This window comes from Pleurodeles waltl, chromosome 7, assembly GCF_031143425.1.
Source record: "Pleurodeles waltl isolate 20211129_DDA chromosome 7, aPleWal1.hap1.20221129, whole genome shotgun sequence".
Classification (NCBI taxonomy): Eukaryota; Metazoa; Chordata; class Amphibia; order Caudata; family Salamandridae; genus Pleurodeles; species Pleurodeles waltl.
In genome coordinates, this window is record NC_090446.1 from 706,849,018 (window position 1) to 706,871,259 (window position 22,242).

Below are 22,242 nucleotides of genomic sequence, written 5' to 3' on the forward strand. Positions count from 1 at the left end.
TAATGGCCTGGGAAGGTGAAAGGGGTAGGGGATGCAATTACTCTGCTGGAGAATTGTGTAGCTCAGTCTGTCTCTCTGCAGAGGTCCTTAGTGGAACACCAGGGAGAGGCCTGACCCGGGCCGGCTCTGGGCAGTGGCTGCTGAAGCAGAGCAGGGCTGATGTGACAAGTCCTGGTGGGCGCCTACAGTAATAGGATTGTTAGGCATGTATGTTTCCCTTTTACCAGCATGTTGTTCTACTGGTAGAATGTAGTTATGTTCTAAAATATAAATTATGTCATGGAATGTTGTAGAGTCTGAAAGAGATGGAGCAGAGTTGTGTAGGCTATGTACATCCTTACACTGTGATACTTGAAATAAAGAACATGAAGCCAACCTCAGTATTTTGGTGATGAGTGGTAAATGCTACAACAGGATTCCAGACAGCATACATTTTGGATAGTACTCTTCAGAATGGGTAAGATCGCTTTTTGCTCATAATTAGGCGACACCATTAAGACCTGGATATCGCACAATTGAAGAGAATTAATGCCTGCAGTGCTGACTTATAATGCCTGAAACATTACATTTACGGTGTTCCTGATCATTATTCAGGTGCGCACTTTGAAGAACATTGCCAGCGCGTGGATCATCGCATGCCGTCGGTGCTTGCATAGTAGGGGAAATTACCTGCAGAAACCTGCGAGCTGGTATATTTAGCATAATCTTCACACAGGCCCAAATATCTTTAAAAATCAACTTTAAACAATGCATTGGTGGGCATTTTCCTACATCGGTAAAGTCTTCATTACATTGCACTGATAGCACGTTGTTTGGGCAGCTGAAATAAGCGGGAAGTACGGGCATCGATGCTCTGTACTGAAAAAGCAATTGGACTATGGGGGTGGGGTTAGGGACTACAAGCAAGGCTTGGAGTACAATGCATTCCAAGTCTTGTGGAAGAAATGTAAGTTACGGCATCAAGAGAGCAACCTCACAAAGAGGTTTGGCAGGTGAAAGGGAGTACCTGGGCTTTGAGATACTGATAAGAGCAAGCACACGTGGAACAGGAAATAGTGTGTGACAGCCAATAAAAATGGAAAAAAAGCAAATGGCAAGCACACAAATCAATGGAAAGTAAGAGCAGGATGTAAGCCCCTTTTAAGATTTATATTGAACACAACAGATTTCACAAACACAGTGTAAGCGTTATGCAGGCGAAACCTAAAAAACACGTGGCAAAGTAGAAGAAGTAATTTTCAAGAACATTTCCTTCTGTAATTTCTACTAGTCACATACTAGCACTGCACACCCCAAACAAACAAGTGTAGTGTGTACCAACTGTTTGTAATATAAAAACATTAGAGATATCAAATGTTATAATTTGTTGCAATAGCTCTATGCATATGTGCATTCTATTCTCATGAAACTTGACAACCCAAACATGATTTACCAGTCAAACAACTATTCTAAATGTGTTAGAATTTATCTGCAAAAATATAGGATGTAATCTTGGTGATGAAAAAACAGATGTTGAATTTATGAAATGTAAATAACTGCATTATTATTTTTAACAAAATTGGTGGTATTGAATGTTAAATTAAATCCTCTGAATCTGACATACTAAGGTTTTATCTGAAAAAATGAATGTGAATAATGCTGTATGATCTACTTCGATTCAATGAAAAGTCTCTGCACGTGTAATAATCTCCTGTTCCTTTATGAATTTTACTGGGAAAGTAGAAGGAAATATCTATCTCCTCACTGTCACTGTGCCGGAAGGCTCCAGTGCATGCCTGGGTTAAGAGCAAGTAAAATCTCCTCAACCAAGAGAAAATATGGGAACACTCTTTGAGATCAGATGGCACTCCTACTTCGAGCGTTCAGTTTGTATAAACAGGGACCACAATCCTGTCAGGGTAGGTCTCGCACAATCCAAATTATCCAGTGCCCACCCTCAGGTAGCTTGGTACTGAGCAGTCAGGCTTAACTTAGAAGGCAATGTGTAAAGTATTGGTGCAATAAATCATACAGTAACATAGTGAAAACACCAGAAAAACACAAGACACAGGTTTAGAAAAATATATGATATTTATCCGGTTAAATTAAGGTCAAAACGATGAAGATTCAATAAGCCAAAGTTAAGATATCACTTTTGGAAGATTAAAAAGAGACTTCAATCTAAGAAATCAACAGTTGTCTCTTGGTTTCACAAAGTACCTGGTTTGAGTAAAAAATAACACGCACGGGGACCGCAAAGGAGGAGATGCGTGGAAAAATAGGGGGTGCTTCGGAAATTTCCAGCGCAGCACAGTTGTTGTGTTGGGTTTTTTTCACGCTGCAAGGGGCTTTGCGTTGATTTCCGGCAAGTCATCTTAGTTCCTCACTGTGATGAGAGGATCTTTTTGACGCCCAGGGATGATGCATGGAAATCCTCAGCAAAGCAGTCCCGATGAGTCCTTTGGGCAACCAGGTAGTTCGTCTTGACAGGTTGTAGGTTCAGGTCCAGAAGTGTCTGAATCTGTGGGGTCAGAGACCCAATTTATATACCCAAAACTGCCTTTGAATTGGGGGAGACTTCGAAGAGTGGTTTTGAAGTGCACAAGGTCCCCTTTCGGTACAGGTCTGTCTGCCAGGGTCCTAGTAGGGGGTTTGGCATTCCATTGTGTGAGGGCAGGCCACTAGCCTTTGAAATGTTAGTGTCAGGCCCTCCACCCTCCGAGCCCAGGAAGACCCTTTCAGTAAGGAGAAGAGTGCAGGTGTGACAGAGTATCCTGTGTTTATGGTTATCTGGGTGAAATGCACACGGGGGATGCCAACCAGCTTAGCCCAGACATGGATTGGAGACAGGCTGTAAGGCACAGATGGATTTTAAATGCACAGAAATGCTCACTTTCTAAAAGTGTAATTTCAAAAATAGTAATATAAAATCCAACCTCACCAATAAGCAGGATTTTTTTATTACCATTCTGACCATACTAAATATACCCTGGTAACCCCTTTCTGATCAGAATCTACCACTCAAGCACTATATGAGGGTAGCCCTAATGCTATCCTATGAAAGGAGTAGGCCTCACAGCTGTGGAAAACGAATTTAAGAGTTTTCCAGTACCAGGACAGATAAAACAGACATGTACCTGTCTTGCCTTTTACCTACATAGCACCCTGCCCTATAGGTTACTTAGGGCCTAAATTAGGGGTGACATATGTAGAAAAAGGGGAGTTTAAGGCTTGGCAAGTACTCTTAAATGTCAAGTCGAAGTGGCCGTAAAACTGCACACACAGGCCTTGCAATGGCAGGCTTGAGAAATGGTTAAGGGGCTACTTATGTGGGTGGCACAACCAGTGCTGCAGGCCCACTAGTAGCATTCAATTTACAGGCCCTGGGCACATGTAGTGCACTTTACTAGGGACTTAAAAGTAAATCAAATATGACAATTGGAAATGATCCAATGTTACCATGTTTTATAGAAGAGAGCATATGTACTTTAGCACTGGTTAGCAGTGGTAAAGTGAGCAGAGTCCTACAACCAGCACAGTGTCAGAAAAGCGGAGGGAAGCAGGCAAAAAGTTGGGGAATGACCACCTTAAGGCTGTCAGCGTTAATGTGCTGCTGAAAGGTCATTCAGGGCAGGACATGACACTTCTATTGGCCTCAAATGAGGAAGGCCTCAGATGAGTTCTGTAGGTCCTGTCCCACCTGCCAGGCAAGTGGCAAGACATGGGGGGATGCAAGACCCCCCTACAGCCTTTTCCTGTCTTTAACACCCCCTACCCCCCTTAAAAAGGTGGGCATAGATATCATTGGACCTCAAGACAGCCATGGGCAATAAATTTGTTCTGGTCTTGGTGGGCCATACCACCCGGCACCCATAGCTATCCCTCTGAGAATGGGGACTGTGCCCGTCATAGCCAGTGCAATGATAGAGATCTTTACCCACAAGGAGGTGGCATCTGACCAGGGCACCAACTTTATATCTAATTACATGAAGGCCATGTGAAAGGAGTGCGGGGTAACCAACAAGTTCCCCACACTTTGCCACCCCAAAACCAATGGGTTGGTTGAAAGGTTCAAACAAACACTCAAAGGCATTATTATGGGTCTACCCGAACCCAAGAGATCTATGTGCGAGATCCTCCTGCCATTTCTTCTGTTTGAATATAGGGAGGCACCACAGAAGGGGGTTGACTTCAGTCCCATTGAACTTCTCTCTGGGAACCCTTTGAGGCACTCTCTCAGTTTGGTGAAGGAGGGCTGGGAGCAAGCTCCCAGGAGAGCTCCCGATTATGTAGACAGCTAAATGCTTGACTTTCGCAACCAAACAGCTTGCCTCCAATAACTCACCCGGGAGAATCTGGAAGTTAGCCAGGAGGATATAAATCACTGCTATGACCAGAATGTCATTCTGGTTGATTTTCAGCCTGGCCAGCAAGTGTGGGTGATGGAGCCCTTGGAGCCCCAAGCTCTGCAAGACTGCGGGTCTGGGCTCTATGAGGTAAAGGAGCGCAAGAGTCAGGTCACCAACCTGGTGGAACTCAAGACTTGAAGGAACGTTTTGTGGGTCCTACATGTGAATCCCTAAAACCCCCCTAGGAGAGGTCTGAGATTACCATGCTCCTGGTTACAGATGGTGGGGTGACAGAAGAGAGTGAACCTTTCCTCGACCTCCTGTCTTCCAAGGAGCAAGACAGGTGAGTGGAGGGTGTTAGCCTCTCCCCTACACTGACCCTAGACCACCAGAGACCGTAGACAGTTGCTAGGGAAGCTTGCCTCTTTGTTCTCCCTTATCCCAGGACTCACTACATGGTGTACCATTATATGAATACTGGGGGCAGCACACCTGTAAAGAACAACATTTACAGGGTGTCTAATAAGGTGAGTGCCAGCATTAAGGAATGGAATTTAAGATGTTGGCATTAGGGGTTATAGAGCCCTCAAACAGTCCTCAGTCCAGCCCAAAGGTGCTGGTCCCCAAGGCTGCCCCTGCAGGTGTCCCACCTGAACTTAGGGCCTGTGTGGACTACCATGGGCTCCATGTGGTCACTAAGACTGATGCGTACCCCATCCGCGGAGCATATTGGCTAATCGATCGGCTTGAAGTTTCCATGGTCTTCAGCATGTTTGGCTTAACGTCTGGGTTCTGGCAGATTGCCTTGACAGAAAGGGGAAAAAAAGGAGTCTGAATTCTCTGCACCAGAAAAGCACTTCCAGTTCCAGGTCATACCTCTCGGGCAGAAGAATGCCCTTGCTACCTTCCAGAGGTTGGTCACACAGGTACTGGCCTGCTTGGAAAACTTTAGTGCTGCATACCCAGATGGCACTGTGGTCTTCTGTTCTAGCTGGGAGGACCACGTGTGACACCTTGGTAAGTGTTTCAGGCTCTGCAGAGTGCAGGCCCATCAAGGCCAGGATGTGCCAGACAGAGCAAGGTTCTATGGTCTATTTGGGTCACCGAAAAGGAGGTGGAAAGTGTAGAGGTGGCAAAGTGCAACCCCACCACACAAAGGGGGTCATTCTGACCCTGGCGGTCATGGACCGCCAGGGTCACGAATGACGGAAGCACCGCCAACAGGCTGGCGGTGCTTCATTCGTCATTCTGACTGCGGCGGTACAGCCGCGGTCGCCCAGCCGGGTCCGGCGGTTCTCCGCCGGTTTTGCCCCGGCTGGGAGAATCCGCCATGGCAGCGCTGCAAGCAGCGCTGCCATGGGGATTCTGACCCCCTTACCGCCAGCCTGTTTCTGGCGGTTTTCACCACCAGGAAGAGGCTGGCGGTAACGGGTGTCTTGGGGCCCCTAGGGGCCCCTGCACCGCCCATGCAACTGGCATGGGCAGTGCAGGGGTCCCCTAACAGGGCCCCGGCCAGCTTTTCACTGTCTGCCTAGCAGACAGTGAAAAGCGCGACGGGTGCAACTGCACCCGTCGCACGGCCGCAACACCGCCGGCTCCTGTGTTGCAGCCCTCATTCCCGCCGGCCCAGCGGGAATGTCGGAATGGGGGCAGTGCTATTTTGGCCGCATGGCGGCCAAATAGCGGCTACCGCCAGACTTGGAATGACCCCCAAAAACTGAAACCACCCTGGCTTGGGAACATCCAAGACCCAGACAGAAGTGAAAGCATTCTTACACCTGAATGGTTATTACAGGAGATTCATTGAGAGGTATGGCACCACTCTTACTCCCTTGACAGAGCTGTTGACTTCCAGGAAGCAGCCACATTGGGTGATTTGGACAGAGGTGTGTCTGAAATCTTTTGACACCTTGAAGGAGGCTATGTGCCCGGCACCTGTGCTTAAGGCCCCTGACTTCTCCCAAGAATTTATTGTTCAAATGGACGCCCCAGAGCATGGAGTAGAGGCTGTGCTCTCTCAGCTAAATGAAGAGGGCCTGGATCAATCTGTAGCATTCATCAGTAGGAGGCTACTTCCCAGGGAGCAGAGAGCACAATAGAAAGGGAAGCCTTTGCCGTGGTCCGGGTGCTGAAGAAGCAAGGTCCTACCTGTTTGGTACTCACTTCCGGATTCAGAAGGACCAAAGGCCCCTAGATGATTAATGTAGATGAAGAGTGAGAATTCTAAACAGTTGAGGTGGTCCATCTCCCCACAGGGAATGGAATTTACTGTGGAACTCCATCCCGGAACTGACCACGCCAATGCCGATGGTCTCTCCAGATTCTTCTGCCTTAGTGAAGAGAACTCCCGAGGGGTTAGGTAGCTCTCCCCACTTTCAGCTGGGGGGGTGGGAGGGGGGGGGGGGTGTCTCAGGCCTGGCATCCTTGGGGTGGTTTCTCCAAACTTCTGACCTCCTATTTTCCTGCAAGTGTTCTCTGCTTAAAACATGGTAACATTGGCTTAATCACAATTGGCATATTTAGCTTACTTATTAGTCCTTAGTAACGTGCACTACTTGTGCCCAGGGCCTCTAAATTAAATGCTTCTAGTAAGCCCACAGCACTGGCTGTGCCACCCACTTCAGTAGCCACTCAGCCCTGCCACTGTAGATCACGTCTGCAGTCTGAAACTTCCAGGGTTAACCATCTTGGCAGGCCCAAATCCTTAAGGAAGGCTCTAGACGGCCCCAAAGGCAGGGTGGAGTCTTTATCAAAAGTTGGACATGTGTACTATTTGGTTTTACACGTCCAGGTAGTGAAAAACTCAAATTCATTTTTCACTCCTGCAAGGCCCATCTCTCCCATAGGTTTACATTGGGATTGCCTTATTACAGTTTATAAGTCTAGTTTCCAACTGGGAAACCACAGATATTTCCAGTTTCGCATCTCTGCACTCACAATTTAAATAACAACTTATGTTTAAGTTGGATTTTAAGTTGCAAGTCTGAAAATGCCACTTTTAGAAAGCTGGCATTTTCTTACATTAATCATTCTGTGCCTTTGCCTGCCTCTGAATAAATATCTGGGGGTGGGGGTGATAGCTGGGCTGTGTGCATTCCCTCTAGACAGCCACATGTAAAGGTAGCTTAGGTGTGACTGATGGGTCATCCACATCCTGATGGGACACCTTGATGGGTCATCCTGGGAAGGATGGGAGGGAGGAGTTGACACTTGCACTTGAATGAGCTGTGCCTGTCCCCCCACAAAGAGCTGCATATCCCGCCTATAGTGAGTCGGGAGAAAGGGCAGGAATGGCAGGGACTTTAAGCACTTTAAAGGTCTCTCTCTGAAGTCTCCCTGACTTCAAATGCACAACCGGGCATAAGTACTGGACCTCAGACACCACCCACCTCTTCAGTACACTTCTGGACCTAAGGATATTCTGCCAGGAAAAAGGACTGCTGTCCTGCTAAAAGGGCTGTCACTCTGCTGGACTTTGCTGGACTCCCAGTCTGCTGTGCCCATCCTGACGCCCTCTTTGATTGGGAGTGAGAAGGACTAGACCTGCATCTCTACATCCCCAGAACCAAAGTGACTCCACAGGCTTGCCTCCTGTTCTGAGGTCTCAGGGACATCAAATACACCACTCCATCCTGCAACAGCACCTGGACTTTGCTTGTTTCAAATCTTGCTCTGGCAAGTTGTGGCAATTCAAGTCTTAGGCACCTGAAAGTGGGTGTAAAGTGCTGCAACTGTAAAATCCACGCTTCGCGGTCGTTGCGCCAGCTGGAACTGATGCATTTCTCCTTGACGTCAACGCATCGCTAATGCCACCAAGGACAAAGACATCGCATCACCGACTGTGCGGCTCAATGACGAAGCATCACCTTCCTCACAAAGGGGTTCGCCAACACAACACTGTTCGAGGACATCGCACCGTCGGCTGCACATCGCAATGATGATATATCTCCTACGGTGCAGATCAGAACTGACGCATCTCCTACATCCAAAGAGATCACTGCCGAGGCATTGCCTCCTCTGCTCTTCGCATTGGGTAGTTAACCCACCCTCCATCCAAGGTACATTTTCAGCGGGACAAGGTTGGTCCCTGTATCCAACTGACGCCTGACTTAAGATTTCACCCTGTCTAGAACGGCCAGGTAGCCCTGGTTGGCGCTTTATGTTTCTAAGCACTACAATTTCAGATATTGTTTAAAAATTCATATCTCGATTTGTGCTTATTACATTTTTGTCATTTTGGTCTTGTTGTTTTTAGAAAAAAGTAAGGCCTATTTTTCTACCATGGTGTGGATTATTTTCATTTAATAGTTTTGCTGTTCAAAGTGTTGCACTAAGACTTTGCACATTGTCGCCTAAGTTAAGCCTGCCTGCCTAGTGTGAAGCTCCCAGAAGGTGAGCATAGGATAACTTATGGTGTGTAACTGACTTACCCTGACTAGGACTGTGGTCTCTACTTGGACAGGGTGCATACTTCTGTCAACTAGAGACTCAATTTCTAACAGGGACAAAAAGGAGTACAAGTAGTGGGTGGGTTCTCTAGACAAGATGGCTAGGTAGGAGTTGTGTCCTGCCCTGATTGCACTTTAAAGGACCCTGCATGCAGCACACACAAATGAACCTGACACCAGCCCTGTCTTTGCCTTTGTCCTCTCAGACAGATTGCAGCCAAACCTAGGGAAGAGGAGAGAAAAGGACACAAATAGTTTGGTAGTAGGCCAGTGTTTGCCCCACACACAAAGGCAGGTCCCTGGGTTTAAAAGTAACACCCTCAGAACCACCATTCTAACACTCTTGGAACTTGGGAAAGATTCAGAAGGAGGACTGCACTGTGTCCGAAGAAGGGAGACTCGATTAACTTGCCCTCAACCCAGAATCCCCACAAATGACTCCAGGGGTCAGACGGCTGACCTCCTGTTTGAGCTAACAAAGTATCAGAGGCCTTCCCTGCAACTTCCCACCTGACCACCACCAACTGGACCTGACTGGGCCCTGCTGTTGGCCTCTGCTGGAGTGAGTACTGATTCCCTAGATGTTTCCCCAGGTCCTGAAGCGTTAGCTTGCATCAGAGAGTACTTCTGCTTCAAACCAAAGCAAAAATCCAGACCTTTGGGACTCTTCGCAACCACAAGCGTGCTCTTCGTGTCATCAATAATCAACACATCTCCTGCCTGCACAAAGTTTTGGTGGTGACCAGCTCTTCGAGCCAAATGACGACTGCCCATGTCAACAACCAATGCAAATATCCATTAGTCGCTGCTCTTCACGTTGACCATGACCTCCTCATTGTCCCACCAATGCATAGCTTCTAACGAGGCTCCTCACATGGACTTGGACAAGGCAAACTCTCCACTAGGATGAACATGGTGGTCCCTGTATCTGACCCACTCCCCACTGCGGTTAGCCTGAACCTGTAACTTTGATAGTCCAGGGCAACCAGACAAGCACTAGCAGCATTGTGCTTCTTGGTGCAATATTTCCCTAACAATTTAAACATTCATAACTCTTAATCTACTGATTTCATTTTTGTAGTTTTGCTGTCAGTTCATTTATTAAAATGTCTGTATTTTGCTAAATTGGTTTGGGATTTTCCTTGTGTTGTGTTTTCACTTTATTACTGTTTGAGTTCTGCGTAAACACATTACCTCGAAGTTAAGCCTGATCCTTTTCAGCCCGGCACAGAGCAGCCTGGGGAGCAACGTTGAAAGCAGCACAGAAGCTGGTGCCGACGTGTGCCTCGGAGGCGCTCCTCTGAGCTTGAGCGCGCTTCGCCCCGAGGGCACAGTAGGAGCACGCTCGCTCCTTTTTCTTAGTCAAGGGTGCCCCAGCGGTAGTGCGACACTCTCGCTTAATGGATGCAGCTCGCTCGGGTCGCGGCGGTGATATTTGTTGGCGTTTTAGTAAAAGCGCTATGAGGCGCAGGGGCACAGAAAAAGCACCCACCAGGTGCAATATCAGAATCAAAGCAGCACTCCTCAGCCTGGTGAGTTGCAGGGGTCAGGGTCCACGGCTTCCTGCCCCTGGAGCAAGAAGAGGGGAGGAATCACAGGGCTAGCAGGCCCCAACTACAGGCCAGCCCAAGGGATGCAGATCGTGGCAGTTCCTCCTAGTGACCTAGCAGGTCCAAGGTGGGTCCTGGTGAGGCCAATTCAGTAGCATCCTGTGTCCAGTTCCAAGCAAGTCTCTTCAAGTCTAAATTGTGGTGAAAAATCCCCTGTACTTATAGTCAGTTTACAGTGTGTTTTACAAATGGAGGGGAGAGGAGGTTCCAACCAGTTATAACTGGTTCAGGGAGAGGAGGTTCCAACCAGTTATAACTGGTTCTGGGAGTGCCCCCTCTCTGCTCCAGCACAGGCTCCAAACATCAGTTGGGGGCAAACAACCCTATTGTGTGAGGCCAGGGTACAGCCTTTACAAATGCAGATGTGCCCGCCTCTCCCTTCTTTCAGCCCAGGAAGACTATCCAGTATGTAGATGCACCTCTGTGACACCTCCACCCTCGTTGTGAACATGCTGTCAAAAAAGTATGCGCAAAGCCCAACTGTCACTCTGCCCAGGCATAGATTGGAGTCAAGCTGCAAAACACCAGAGTCATAAGCACAGAGAAATGCTCAGTTTCTAGAAGTGGCATTTCTATAATGATAATAAAAAACCCACCTAAACCAGTAAGCAGCATTTCTCACTACCATTACAACCATACCAAATATGCTTACGCTACCCCTCATAAATCAGACAATACCCCCTAGACATAAGGCAGGGCATTTCCAATGCAATCCTATGAGAAGGCAGCACTCACAGCAGAGAGAAACCAAATAGGCTGATTGTTAATACCAGGACAGGCCAACTTACTAGGCACATGTCCTGCCTTCTACATACATAGCCCATTAGGCTAGCCAGGGCTAACCTTAGGGGTGACTTATATGTAGTAAAAGGGGAGTTCTGGGCCTGGCAAGTACATTTAGATGCCAGGTCCCTGTGGCAGAAAACTGCGCACACAGGCCCTGCGCTAGCAGGTTTGAAAGGCTACTTCATTTGGGGTAGAGGCGTGTCTAAAGACCCAATGGGAAAATGAATTGGGAAAATGGGTTTCTGAATCACCCCACACCTTGTTCTCTGCCCCAGCTTGACAGATCACCCGAAACTTTACATACAGCAGCTGACCCAACTGAAGTATACGTTTTGAAACTTTCAAGAAGATTCATCAAGCGGTGCCAAAGTTATCGGCAAAACAAAAAACACTCTTCCTATGGAAACTAGGTTCTAACTGTAACTACCTACTGGCGACCGCCACACTCTCGGGATCCCAGTCATCATTTTATTACCAGTGAATTCATTTCAGACATTGCCTTCCTCAGCACTGGTCCACTATTTTGGTATTGTTTGCTTATTTCATTTATATACTCCACCGATGTATGTAACAGTAAATAATTAATGACAGAACTCAAAAGAGGACTGCCAGCATCCTCTTTGATGTTTAAAGTCCATGGCAGCCAATACTAAATATGTCCTTATCATTGTGATACCAATGCTTGCAGCTGCGCTGTGCCCTCCATTCACAATACAGGTCATCACAAACATAATAAACCATCTTTCTTGTATCAATATACAGCCCCGCAAATGCTTTACACAGTCCTTTTAACTCTATGATTAGTAATCACAAGCAATCCAAAAATCCATAAGTTTCATTTTACCCTCGCCAGAGCCGTCAAATCCAATTCAGCTTGTGCTGCACACTTTGGAGTCGGACTAATGCCCATTCTGACAACAATTTGAATAATTGCTGATTAAATCAACGAGGCTGCACTTTTCAAATCTTACACGGTGGTGCAGGCTCCGTACTTATACTTCTGATTCCAAACTTTCACCTGTAACCGGCCTGCACTCAGGAAAATACTATTCCTTAACCCACCCTTTAACACACCCTTACAACCCTATAACCTTACCCACCTATAAACCCTAAAACACCCTTATCCACACTTAACTTATACATATCTACCATTTTGCTGTAAAGGCATGCGTAGTAAAGATGTATGCGTGGTAAAGTCATTATGTGGTAATGGATCCGGGTAAAGGTTGTTTCCTTTTTTTTAAATTTAGTTATGCTGTATATTATGGTATGCTATGCTATGGTACGACCTGTCATTTTGTAATATGGTATGGTATGGCCTGTCATTACATGGCACAGTATGGTATGGCCTGCCATTGCTTAGTATGGTACGGTATGGTTTGTCACTATATAGTATGGTACAGTACAGCCTGTCGTTGGACAGTATAGTATGGCCTGTCATTGTATCAGATGGTGTAGTTTAATATGGTATGGCCTGTCAATGTATAGTATGATATGTTCTGTGACTGTATAGTATGGTGTGGCTTATCTTCGTATTACATGCTATTCTATTACCTGTCACTGCATGATATGGCCTCTAATTCTATATTATGGTATTGTATAGCATGGCCTGCCATGGCATAGTATGGCATTGTATCGTCTCTCATTGTATAGTACGATAAAGTATGGCTTGTCATTGTATAGTATGGCATGGTACAACCTGTTATTATTAAATGGTATGGTGTGGCCTACCAATGTATAGTATGGTATGGCCAGTCATTATATAGTAGAGTATGGACTGTCACACTACAGTATAGTATGACCTGCTACTGCATAGTATGGCACGGTGTGGCATGTCACTGTATGGTGTGGTACGCAGCTTGCCATTGTATAAAATGGTATGGCCTGTTGTTGGATAGTATGGTATAGTATGGCCTGTCATTGTAAAGTATGATATGATCTGTCACTGTATATTATGGTGTGGCCTGCCATTGTATAGTGTGGAATGGTATGGCCAGTAACAATATAGTATGGTATGATCTGTCACTGTATAGTGTAGTATGGCCTCCCATAGTATAGTATGTCATGGTATGAACTATAATTGTAAAGTATGATATGATCTGTCAATGTATAGTATGGTATGGCCTGTCATTGTATGGTATGGTATGGTATGGTATACTGTGGTGTCGCCTGTCATTGTGTGGTACGGAATGGGCAGTCATTGTAAAGTATGGTAGCCTTCCTCTAAGTGTCACCAATCAGCATTATTTACATGCCATGTGTTCTCTTTTCTGTGTCTATCACAATCCTTAAAACAACGGGTCCTCTCTGAAGATACGAAGCATAAAGGCACCTTGTCAGGGAAGGGTGAAACAACAATGAAATGGGAACAAAGAACGATGATGAGACACAACAGAAAAGGGAAGCAAGGATAACCGGGGAAACAAGAAAAAAAAGTACTTCAATCTGTGCGACAGAAGCAGGACACTAATACAACAATCAGTACTTGGTCCTTGGTCGAGGGAAGGAACAAACATAAGACGACAACGTGAAACAGGCACAAACTGACCAATAAAAAGCAAGGAAATAAGAATGATGATGAAGCTAAGCAATGGTAAGTTATGAGTGGGCGCTAAGTCCCCATCAAGTTAAGTTAACAAAAGATCTTGCAAGAGGCAGAGCATGTGCTTTCTTAGGCAAGATCTAAAAAAGCATTGTCTGTACTTGTAGCTGTTCAGGAATAACAGTCCCTCCCATAAGTTTCAAAGATTTGGTTTGAAAATGGTAAAAGCTCCTACGTTTTCATTTGCATAACTTGCATCTGCCCCATCTCCTTTGTAAGCTTCTTTCTCTCTTCTTCAACATCTTCAAGTTCTTCCATTCTTTTGCGTAGAGTCAAATTGTCTTGCAGCCATCTTTCCTGAATCTAGACATAAGCAATTATTGCAAGAATATATGTTTATTTAACAAATACCCCCATTCTTTTCAGGCAACCTAGATAAAAAAACATCAACATATTTTGTGTTAAGTAAAATGTACCATCATTGGGCTAATACTGAATATTGACAGAACTGAAAGTTTGTAGAACATGAATTACATTAGAGGTAAAACGTAGCATGGCATTTGTAGAAGACCTAAAGAATAAGTCACTTACCTTTGGTAACGCCCTATCTGGTAGGGGCAGATTCCTTACCTTAAAATTTCCCCCCATGCATCATTCTGGACCCGGAGATTTTTCTCAAGCACTACCCCTGAGCGCCATCCGGTGACATCACTCAGCTCTGCATCCATCGTCGTGCATCAGATATGACGTTGCGGGACCTATAAAGGCTCCACCGCAGCGCTCTGACTCAGTTTCTTTTCACGACTTTCCACGCCAGAGGAGTGGAGCCATGAAGAACATTGGCACTGGTGCGTCAAAAATTAGGGATCTGAATGGGAGGTCCCTGTCTCTAGAAATCAATTTGCAAAGCAGGGAGGATGGGTGGGTCTGAAAGGAATCTGCAACTTGAATAAGTCTCTACCAGATAAAGAGTTACTGAAGGTAAGTAGCTTGTTAATCTGATAGAGATTTCTAGTTGCAGATTATTTTCCTTACAATAGATACCCAAGCAATACCATCCCTAGAGGAGGGTTGGCAAGCCAAGATCATATTAGGAAGTCCTGCAGGAAAGAATGGGCAAAGTACCCATCCCTTCAGACCTGACTATCCAGGCAGTAGTGTTTGTTGAACATGTGCAGGGATGCCCACATTGCTGACTGACAGGTGTCCAGGACTGGAACTCTGTGTGATAACACAGTGGTTGAGGCTGTTGCTCTGGTAGAGTGAGCGCACAAATCCTATGGGCATTGCTTTTTAGACAATGCTTAGCACATTATAACACAGAAAACAACCCATCTAGAGATGGTTCTCTTCTGCACTGCTGACCTTTCTTCAAACCCACATACCCAACAAAGAGTTGATCATACACTCGGAACTGTTAGGTACAGTCAAGGTAGAACAGCAGCACTCTTTTTGAGTCCACGCGGTGGAGTTTCTCGTATTCCTTAGAAGGATGTGGGGGTGCGTAAAAAGAAGGCAAGGTGATGGACTGGCCTACATGAAAGGGTATGACCAGTTTTAGCAAAAAGGAAGCCCTGGTGCAAAGCACCATTTTGGCAGGATAGATAGAAAGGTAGGGTGACTTAGAATACAATGTCTGCCCCTCGCTCACCCTGCAGGCAGATGCAATGGCCACAAGGAAGGCTGTTTTCATTGTTAGAATTCTGAGAGGACAATTGTGAATCAGCTCAAAAGGAGCTCACATGAGAATCAAATTAAAATCCCATTGGGGCATGATGAATGGTGATGGAGAAAACATGTGGGTAAGACCCTTAAGGAACCAACTAGTATAGGAGACAAAGAGCGTTGGTCTGGTTATCTCAGAAATTCAGAGATAGCAGACAAATAACCTTTGAGGGTTCCCAAAGAAGAGCCCTGTCAGACAAAGAAAGTATAAACCAGAGGACCTTGGACAGGAGGGTAGAGAGGGGGTCAACAGACTTGTCTGTGCACCATGCCAGAAGTTTATGCCAATGACACAGGCATATACCGTTATGTTGGAGGGACACTTGGCTGCCAAGATAACATTACATACTTGGGACGGAAGGCCAAAAGCTGCCAACTGCCGCCGCTCAATCTCCACGCAGGAAAGCTGAGATTGGACAGACTCCCCTGCTGCTGCGACAGAAGATCCTCCGGAAGGAGCAGTCTGATCTAAGGATCGATGGCCATGCTCAGTAGCTTCAAATACCAAACTCTTTGTGCCCAGTCCGGATTACTTGGACCTGGTCATTCTTGATCTTCTTGCGAACTCCGGGCAGAAGTGATATGAGCGGAACGGCGCACAGGAGGCCTGAGCTCCACTCGAAACTAAAAACATCGCAGAGCAGAGCAAGTGCCACCTTGGAAACTTCAGCACACAAAACTCCTGACATACAGCTTTCTCTGCGGAGGTGAACAGATCTAACCAAGGCTCTCTCCACTGCTGAAAGAGACATTCCGCCACCTCCAGATGGAGACGCCATTCGTGATCAACCAGGCGCTGTTAGCTGAGTTTGTCCGCTCTGACTTTCAGAAAGACTGCAAGGTAGCGAACCACCAGGGAAATGCCCTGATGTTCCAACCATGTCCAGAAGCGCAGAGCCTCCTGACAAAGGGTCCAAATCCCAGCCCCATGCTTGCTGCAGTACCACATGGCGGTGGTGTCCCTAAACATCTGTACTACTTTCCCTTTGACCGGGAAGTAATGCTTTCAATGACAGTCTGATTGCCCTGAGCTCCAAAAGATTGATGTGGAGCCCGGCCTCCGCCGGAAACCAGAAGCCTCTGATCTCCGCCTCTCCAAAGTGGTTGCGTCGTCCCACGAGTGATGCATCCTTCACTTCTGTAATGTCTGGTTGAGCAAGGGAGAGGGATCTGCCTGCGACCCAATCGCAGTTCAAGAGCCACCACTGCAGATCTTGTGCAGCACACCCTGAGATCTGGACCATATCAGAAAGAATCGCCTGATGCTGTGCTCCCTGGAACTTCAAGTCCCACTGAAGAGCCCGCATATGCCATCTGGCATGCATCACCAGCAGGAGGTCATGAGGCCCAACAGCCTCTGAGTCATTCTCACCAAAATCCAGGAGAGAGGCTGAAACATTGGTATCATAGCCTCAATATCCTGACCTCACCGCTTGGAAGGGTAAGCCTGAAACTGAACTGTGTCCAGAACAGCTCTGATGAAAGGAAGCGTCTGAGAGGGCATCAGATGTGACTTCGGCATGTTCATAGTGAACCCTAGTGTATTCAGGAGGTCCGCCGTAGTCAGGAGGTGGGAAACGAAAGCATGGTGCGAGCCTGCCTTCAATAGCCAGTTGTCGAGGTAAAGGAAGACTGAAATCTCTAACCTGCGGAGATGAGTTGCGACCACCGTCATCACCTGAGGGGTGCTAGTAAGGCCAAAGGGGAGCACTATGAACTGAAAATGTTCATGGCCTACTGTGAACCGCAAGTAACATCTATGATCAGGCAGGACAGGAATATGGAAATAGGCGTCAAGCAAGTCCAATGCTACCAACCAGTCTACTGGGTCCAGGGCAGATAGAATCTGAGCCAGATTGAACATTCTGATTTTCTCTTTTTTTGAGGAAGAAATTGAGGGACAAAGGCCCAGGATAGAGTAGAGATTCTTGTCTTTTTTGAGCACCAGAAAGTAGCGAGAATAACTACCACAACCTACTTCTGGCACAGGGGTCCTCTCTATGTCTCCCTTGGAGAAGTGCCAGGTGATCCTCCAAAATCTGATTGTAGGATGGTTGCATGGATGGAGGGGTAGTCTCGAATAGGAGGGAGTAGTCACTTGGGACTATTTTCAAAACCCAGCTGTCTGATGTGATGGACTGCCAGCAGGGAAGTGATGGCGGGTCCTGCCTCCGACTGATACATGGAAGGGATGTGTGAGACTAGGAAGGTTTGGAGGCCACTGCAGGGGCGGTGGCAGTGGACTGGCTAGAGTACTGACTCCCTGATCCATGAGGACGGTGGATTCCACATGCCCAGCCAAGCAGAGGCTGAGCAGTATGCGCATCCTGGTGTCTGGAGAGGAACGGACATGGTTAAGTGCCCATTCCATAGCCGCAAAAGGGGCGACAAAGTAGACTGAGGAGGGTGAGGGGCAGCTGTGAGGCCCAAGAACCTGGCCCTAGCCCAGGACTTCTTTAAGTGCTTGAGCACGGAGTTTGTTTTGTCTCTGAAGAGACGGGTGCCATCTAAGGGCGTGTCCATAAGGGTGGATTGGACATCCACCAAAAACCCAGATGCCCTCAACCAGGCGTGGCGCCTCAAGGCCACTGTCGATGCAACTGACCTGCCTAGTGAGTCAGTGGTATACAGTCTACACTGTACTGTGAACTTTGTTGCATCTCTCCCATCAGCAACAGCTTGAGAGAGTATGGCCCAGGACTCCGCAGGGAACTGTGGCAGAACCTGCACAACCGTACGGGTGTAATGGCCCAAAAGGCATGCGGTGTTTACGGACTGCAATGCCAGACTGGAGGAAGAAAACATCTTCTTCCCAAGCTGATCCAGCGTCTTGGATTCCCTATCTGGGTGCAGAAGGGAATTTTCCTGGGGGGGTGGAGGCTTGGATAACTAAGCTCTCAGCATTTGGGTGTTGCATCAGGAACACTGGGTCATCTGAAGCGGGTCTATGGTAGCGGTAGATTGTCCTGTTCACGGGTGCCCCTGTACTAGGTTTGGCTAGGTCCCCAGCAGGACATCAGTAATGGCTTCATTAAAGGGCAAAAGGGGATTAGAAGTGGAAGCCCCAGGCTGAAGTACCTTTGTCAGGAGGTTAGCCCTGACTGCCACTGAAGGCAGCTTGAGGCCCAGGACCTCGGCTGCTGTTCTCACTTCCATTGAGTAGGACACTCCCTCCTCCGTACTTACGGTAGAGGGAGAAAATATGCCAGTGTCAGAAGTGTCCAGACCACTGGCCTCACAAGTTAGTAAACACCACTCATAACTCAATGAACATTCAGCCAGGTCAATGGGATCATCCAACAGGTATTCGAAAGGCGCCAGGGACGCCTCCTAATCCTCATCGAACCCCAACCCAAGAGAATACGGGTCTGGATCAGGCCTAAGGAGCAAGATCCCTGTCAAAGTTGGAATTGTCGTCGCACAATGCCAGTCCAGCTCTGTGTCTGGGTCAGCAATGAGGATGAGGTCGACGCCTACAGAGGGCACGGGCTACTTTGGAAGCGTTGCGGTCTTAACCAATGTCAGAGACGTTTGAGGTGGTACGACCAACGCCAGTTCTGATCCAGGAACGGATCCATGGGTGCCCCTCCCCCAGGAGCTGAGGCCGAAGCCACCAGTACCGAACCCAAGTGGGCCCTGCCAACCCCAGGGGGACAAAGGCGCTCCGGCGGAGTCAGATTGCCTAAATATGAGGGGCATGGCCTCATAAAACTCACAGACTTGGGCAGGGCCTACTCCGGCTCCCGGAAACTCGGGGGGTGCACAGCTGATCCAGACGCAGACTCCAAGGATGGAGGCCTGGAATGACAACATTCCTTTTTCCTCGTCTCGTCGGCCAACAGACTGGGTGAAGTTGAAGAACACTTGTTCTTCTTCGACTTCTTACTGTGCCTCGACTTACCCGACCGTCCCAAGGAGTTGGAGTGGGACAATGAAGAATGGGGGGTCTGCAACCCTTCTCTGGACCTTCTTCTCAACAGAGATCAAGATCGACATGGAGCCGAGCACCGAGCCGCAATGAGCTTTGGGGACCGCCCCTCAAAGCTTTCAGATTCATGGCCCGGCACTCGGAGAATGACTTTGGGTCGTAGTCGTGCTCCAGACACCAAAAAAAAAAAAAAGCACACAAGGTGCTGATCTGTTATGGACATCGCGCAGTGACAGAATCCGCTGAGCTAGAACCCTGTCGTATGTGACAACATCTCAACACACCAGGAGTGTCACACTCAAAAATCCTTGACAAAAAGTAAAAATAAAATAAAAAAAGAGCAGTCAAAAAGTGACTGGTTAGGAAAGAAAAGAGCTGATGTCAGGGTGGCATCTTTATAGGTCCTCCATCGTCATATCCGGTGTGCACGACATCGACGACAGATATGGAGCCGACCGACACCACCTGACAGTGTGCAGGGGCACTGCTCGAGAAAAATCTCTAGATCCAGACTGACACCTGGGGAAAATTCGAAGGTAAGAAATCTGCAACTAGAAGTCTATCAGATATAAACTTCACCAGCGTAATGCCTCAGGATGGAACTTTAAGCCGACTTAATTCACGGTAAGACTAACCTCAAACTTTCAAATTATGTTTCTGACTCAATTCTGGTATAATTGGCAAAGTAAACAGTGCAAATTCCTGGAATGTTTCAAATTTAGTCAAGTCAAACCTCTTCAGAAATGAGTACATGCAGACCCGCATAATCCAAATAATTTCTTTTATATTAGGTCTCTGTTAGGATCCCTTTCAAACGGCCACAGTGAATGCAGGGGTTACTGGGTCCAACAGTGCGGGTAAAGGCCTTTTACACCTGATGTCCAGGGGCTTGACCTACTATGGACCCTGAGCAAATGGGCCAAGTACCACTTCTACACTTGAGTCTTACTGGTACCTATGGTTCAGCAGTCCAAGGCTCCCTCAGGGATGAGGGGAGAGCATGTGGGGTTTGGAATACAAGTTAGTAAACATAACTCATAACTCAATGAACATGCAGCCACGTCAATAAATCGATGTCCAGTCAAATTCTTATTTTTATACTAAAAAGGAGTATTTTTGTTAATCTGTGCAATCAAAGTAGTTTTACAACATACGTGAACAATAAGACATTCACCTTGAGTTCGGAGCTCTAATGTTCAGCTGACAAAACACTGTCCGTCTCGCTCTTCCTAATATGGTAGGGGTTATTTTCCTATCAGGGGTGGTCGTCTCCAGATAATGCTCACTAGTAGGCCTTAACTAAAGAGTCCTTGTTGACTCTTAGGAAAGTAGTCAAAAGTGTTATGGGGTTGCAGTGCCCTTAACAGCGAGTTCCCCAGGGCCGGATAGGCCCATAAACGGTCTTACAGGCTTAAGCAGCAAGGAAGCTTGCATGTCTCAGCGGGTGTCCCGGCTGCAGGCACTCACACTGCTCTGGTCCTGGGGGAAGAGTTGGCTGCATGCAGTAGACGAGGCAGCATGCTGCAGATGGGCTCTCTCTCCTAAGATTACACAACCAGCTCCGGCAGCGATCAGAGTTGCTCCAGAGTTCCTACTGCTCTCCAATTGGGGAATGGGAGGTGGATTGGATTCCGATGCTCTCAACGGGGATCCTGGAGGTTTGGTGATGCACTCACAGCATCCTCCTCAGCTCAATGGAAAACTCCGGCACAATCCTCGATGCTCAGTCGTGACCCAAGGGCCATGTGATTCAAAGTCCTTGGAAAATGGCCCGATCCTCAGCAATCCCTAAAAGCGGCAGCCCCTTCTCGCAAATGGTGCTTCCGCTAGGTTCCACATAGGCCTTAGCACTCCTAGTCTGGCAATACTTTCATGGCGGCTCCTCTTAGCATACAGGGTTGTCGTAACAGGTGCTGCGCAGGATTCACTATTCCCTGCTTGGCACTCTGCTTGTGGCTATCTTTGCAGCGGCCCTCTCCTAGCAAACAGGGGTCACCAACTAGAATCTACACACAGGCAACAATCAGATTGGTGCAGCAGCTATCTCCTCGATGCTAGGAGCCCACTTGGTTGAGCTCCCAACTGGACTTCGCTCCCTCCAAAACTCACCTCTCCCTCACAAGGCACACTGAAATTGGCAAGCAGGCAGGTGCTCCAGGTTCCAGAGCAGGTGTGTTGGTTTATCTGGTTATCGTCCCCTCACCCAACTGGAAGATTAGCAGGCCTTGGCCCACAGTCCTGGTCACAAGCAGAAGGCTTGCAGTGCTTTCCCTCCTCACGCAGCCCAGCTTGCTGCCTGGCACATGTCAAAGTTTTGGGTAATCAACCTCCTCTTTTTTTATAGTCCATTTCAGACTATAAATGGGATATACGGTATGGGTCTTTGAAGTTTTATGTTGGTGTTCTGCTTCTTTTTAAGTATATCCTTCTCTCTCTTCCTCTTGAAAGGCTATGTGTCACAGCAGGAGAGAATCCAAAGCAGATAGACCTCCAACACAGGCCAAGGGAGTGACTAGAGTTTACACCTGAATGTCAGCTGTTACAGTGATTTGTGCATCATAAGGGGTCTCTCTCTGTCTCTAGCTCTTTCTCTCGCTCTCTTTTTGAATGTGTCCCACCCAGCTCACAAGAATGCAGCAATACACAAATCTGTCTGAAGGGGGGGGGGGGGGATTCCTCTACTCCTCATGTCTTCACCAGGCAGGTGTGGGATTCCCAAAATGCAACCCAGTGTCCTCCATGTAATGTACCATTACAGGCACACTTGCACTCAGTGTACATACATAGCACACACTGTCCAGTACTGTTACCTTCATTTATTGTGACAGACTGGCAAACATACAGTCAGCACAAAAATTCACTCGGAGTACACTGC

General features: G+C 47.4%; 1 protein-coding gene across 2 annotated transcripts in view; it reads right to left on the minus strand.

The window, feature by feature from the left end:
* Nucleotides 1-22,242, minus strand: part of RAD50 (RAD50 double strand break repair protein) — a 484,618-nt gene that overhangs the window by 107,990 nt on the left and 354,386 nt on the right. For both annotated transcript variants that reach the window (XM_069244739.1, XM_069244738.1), the window contains exon 21: nucleotides 13,950-14,077. In XM_069244739.1, coding sequence (XP_069100840.1) covers nucleotides 13,950-14,077 — 128 coding nt within the window. The remainder of the gene's footprint in view (nucleotides 1-13,949; nucleotides 14,078-22,242) is intronic.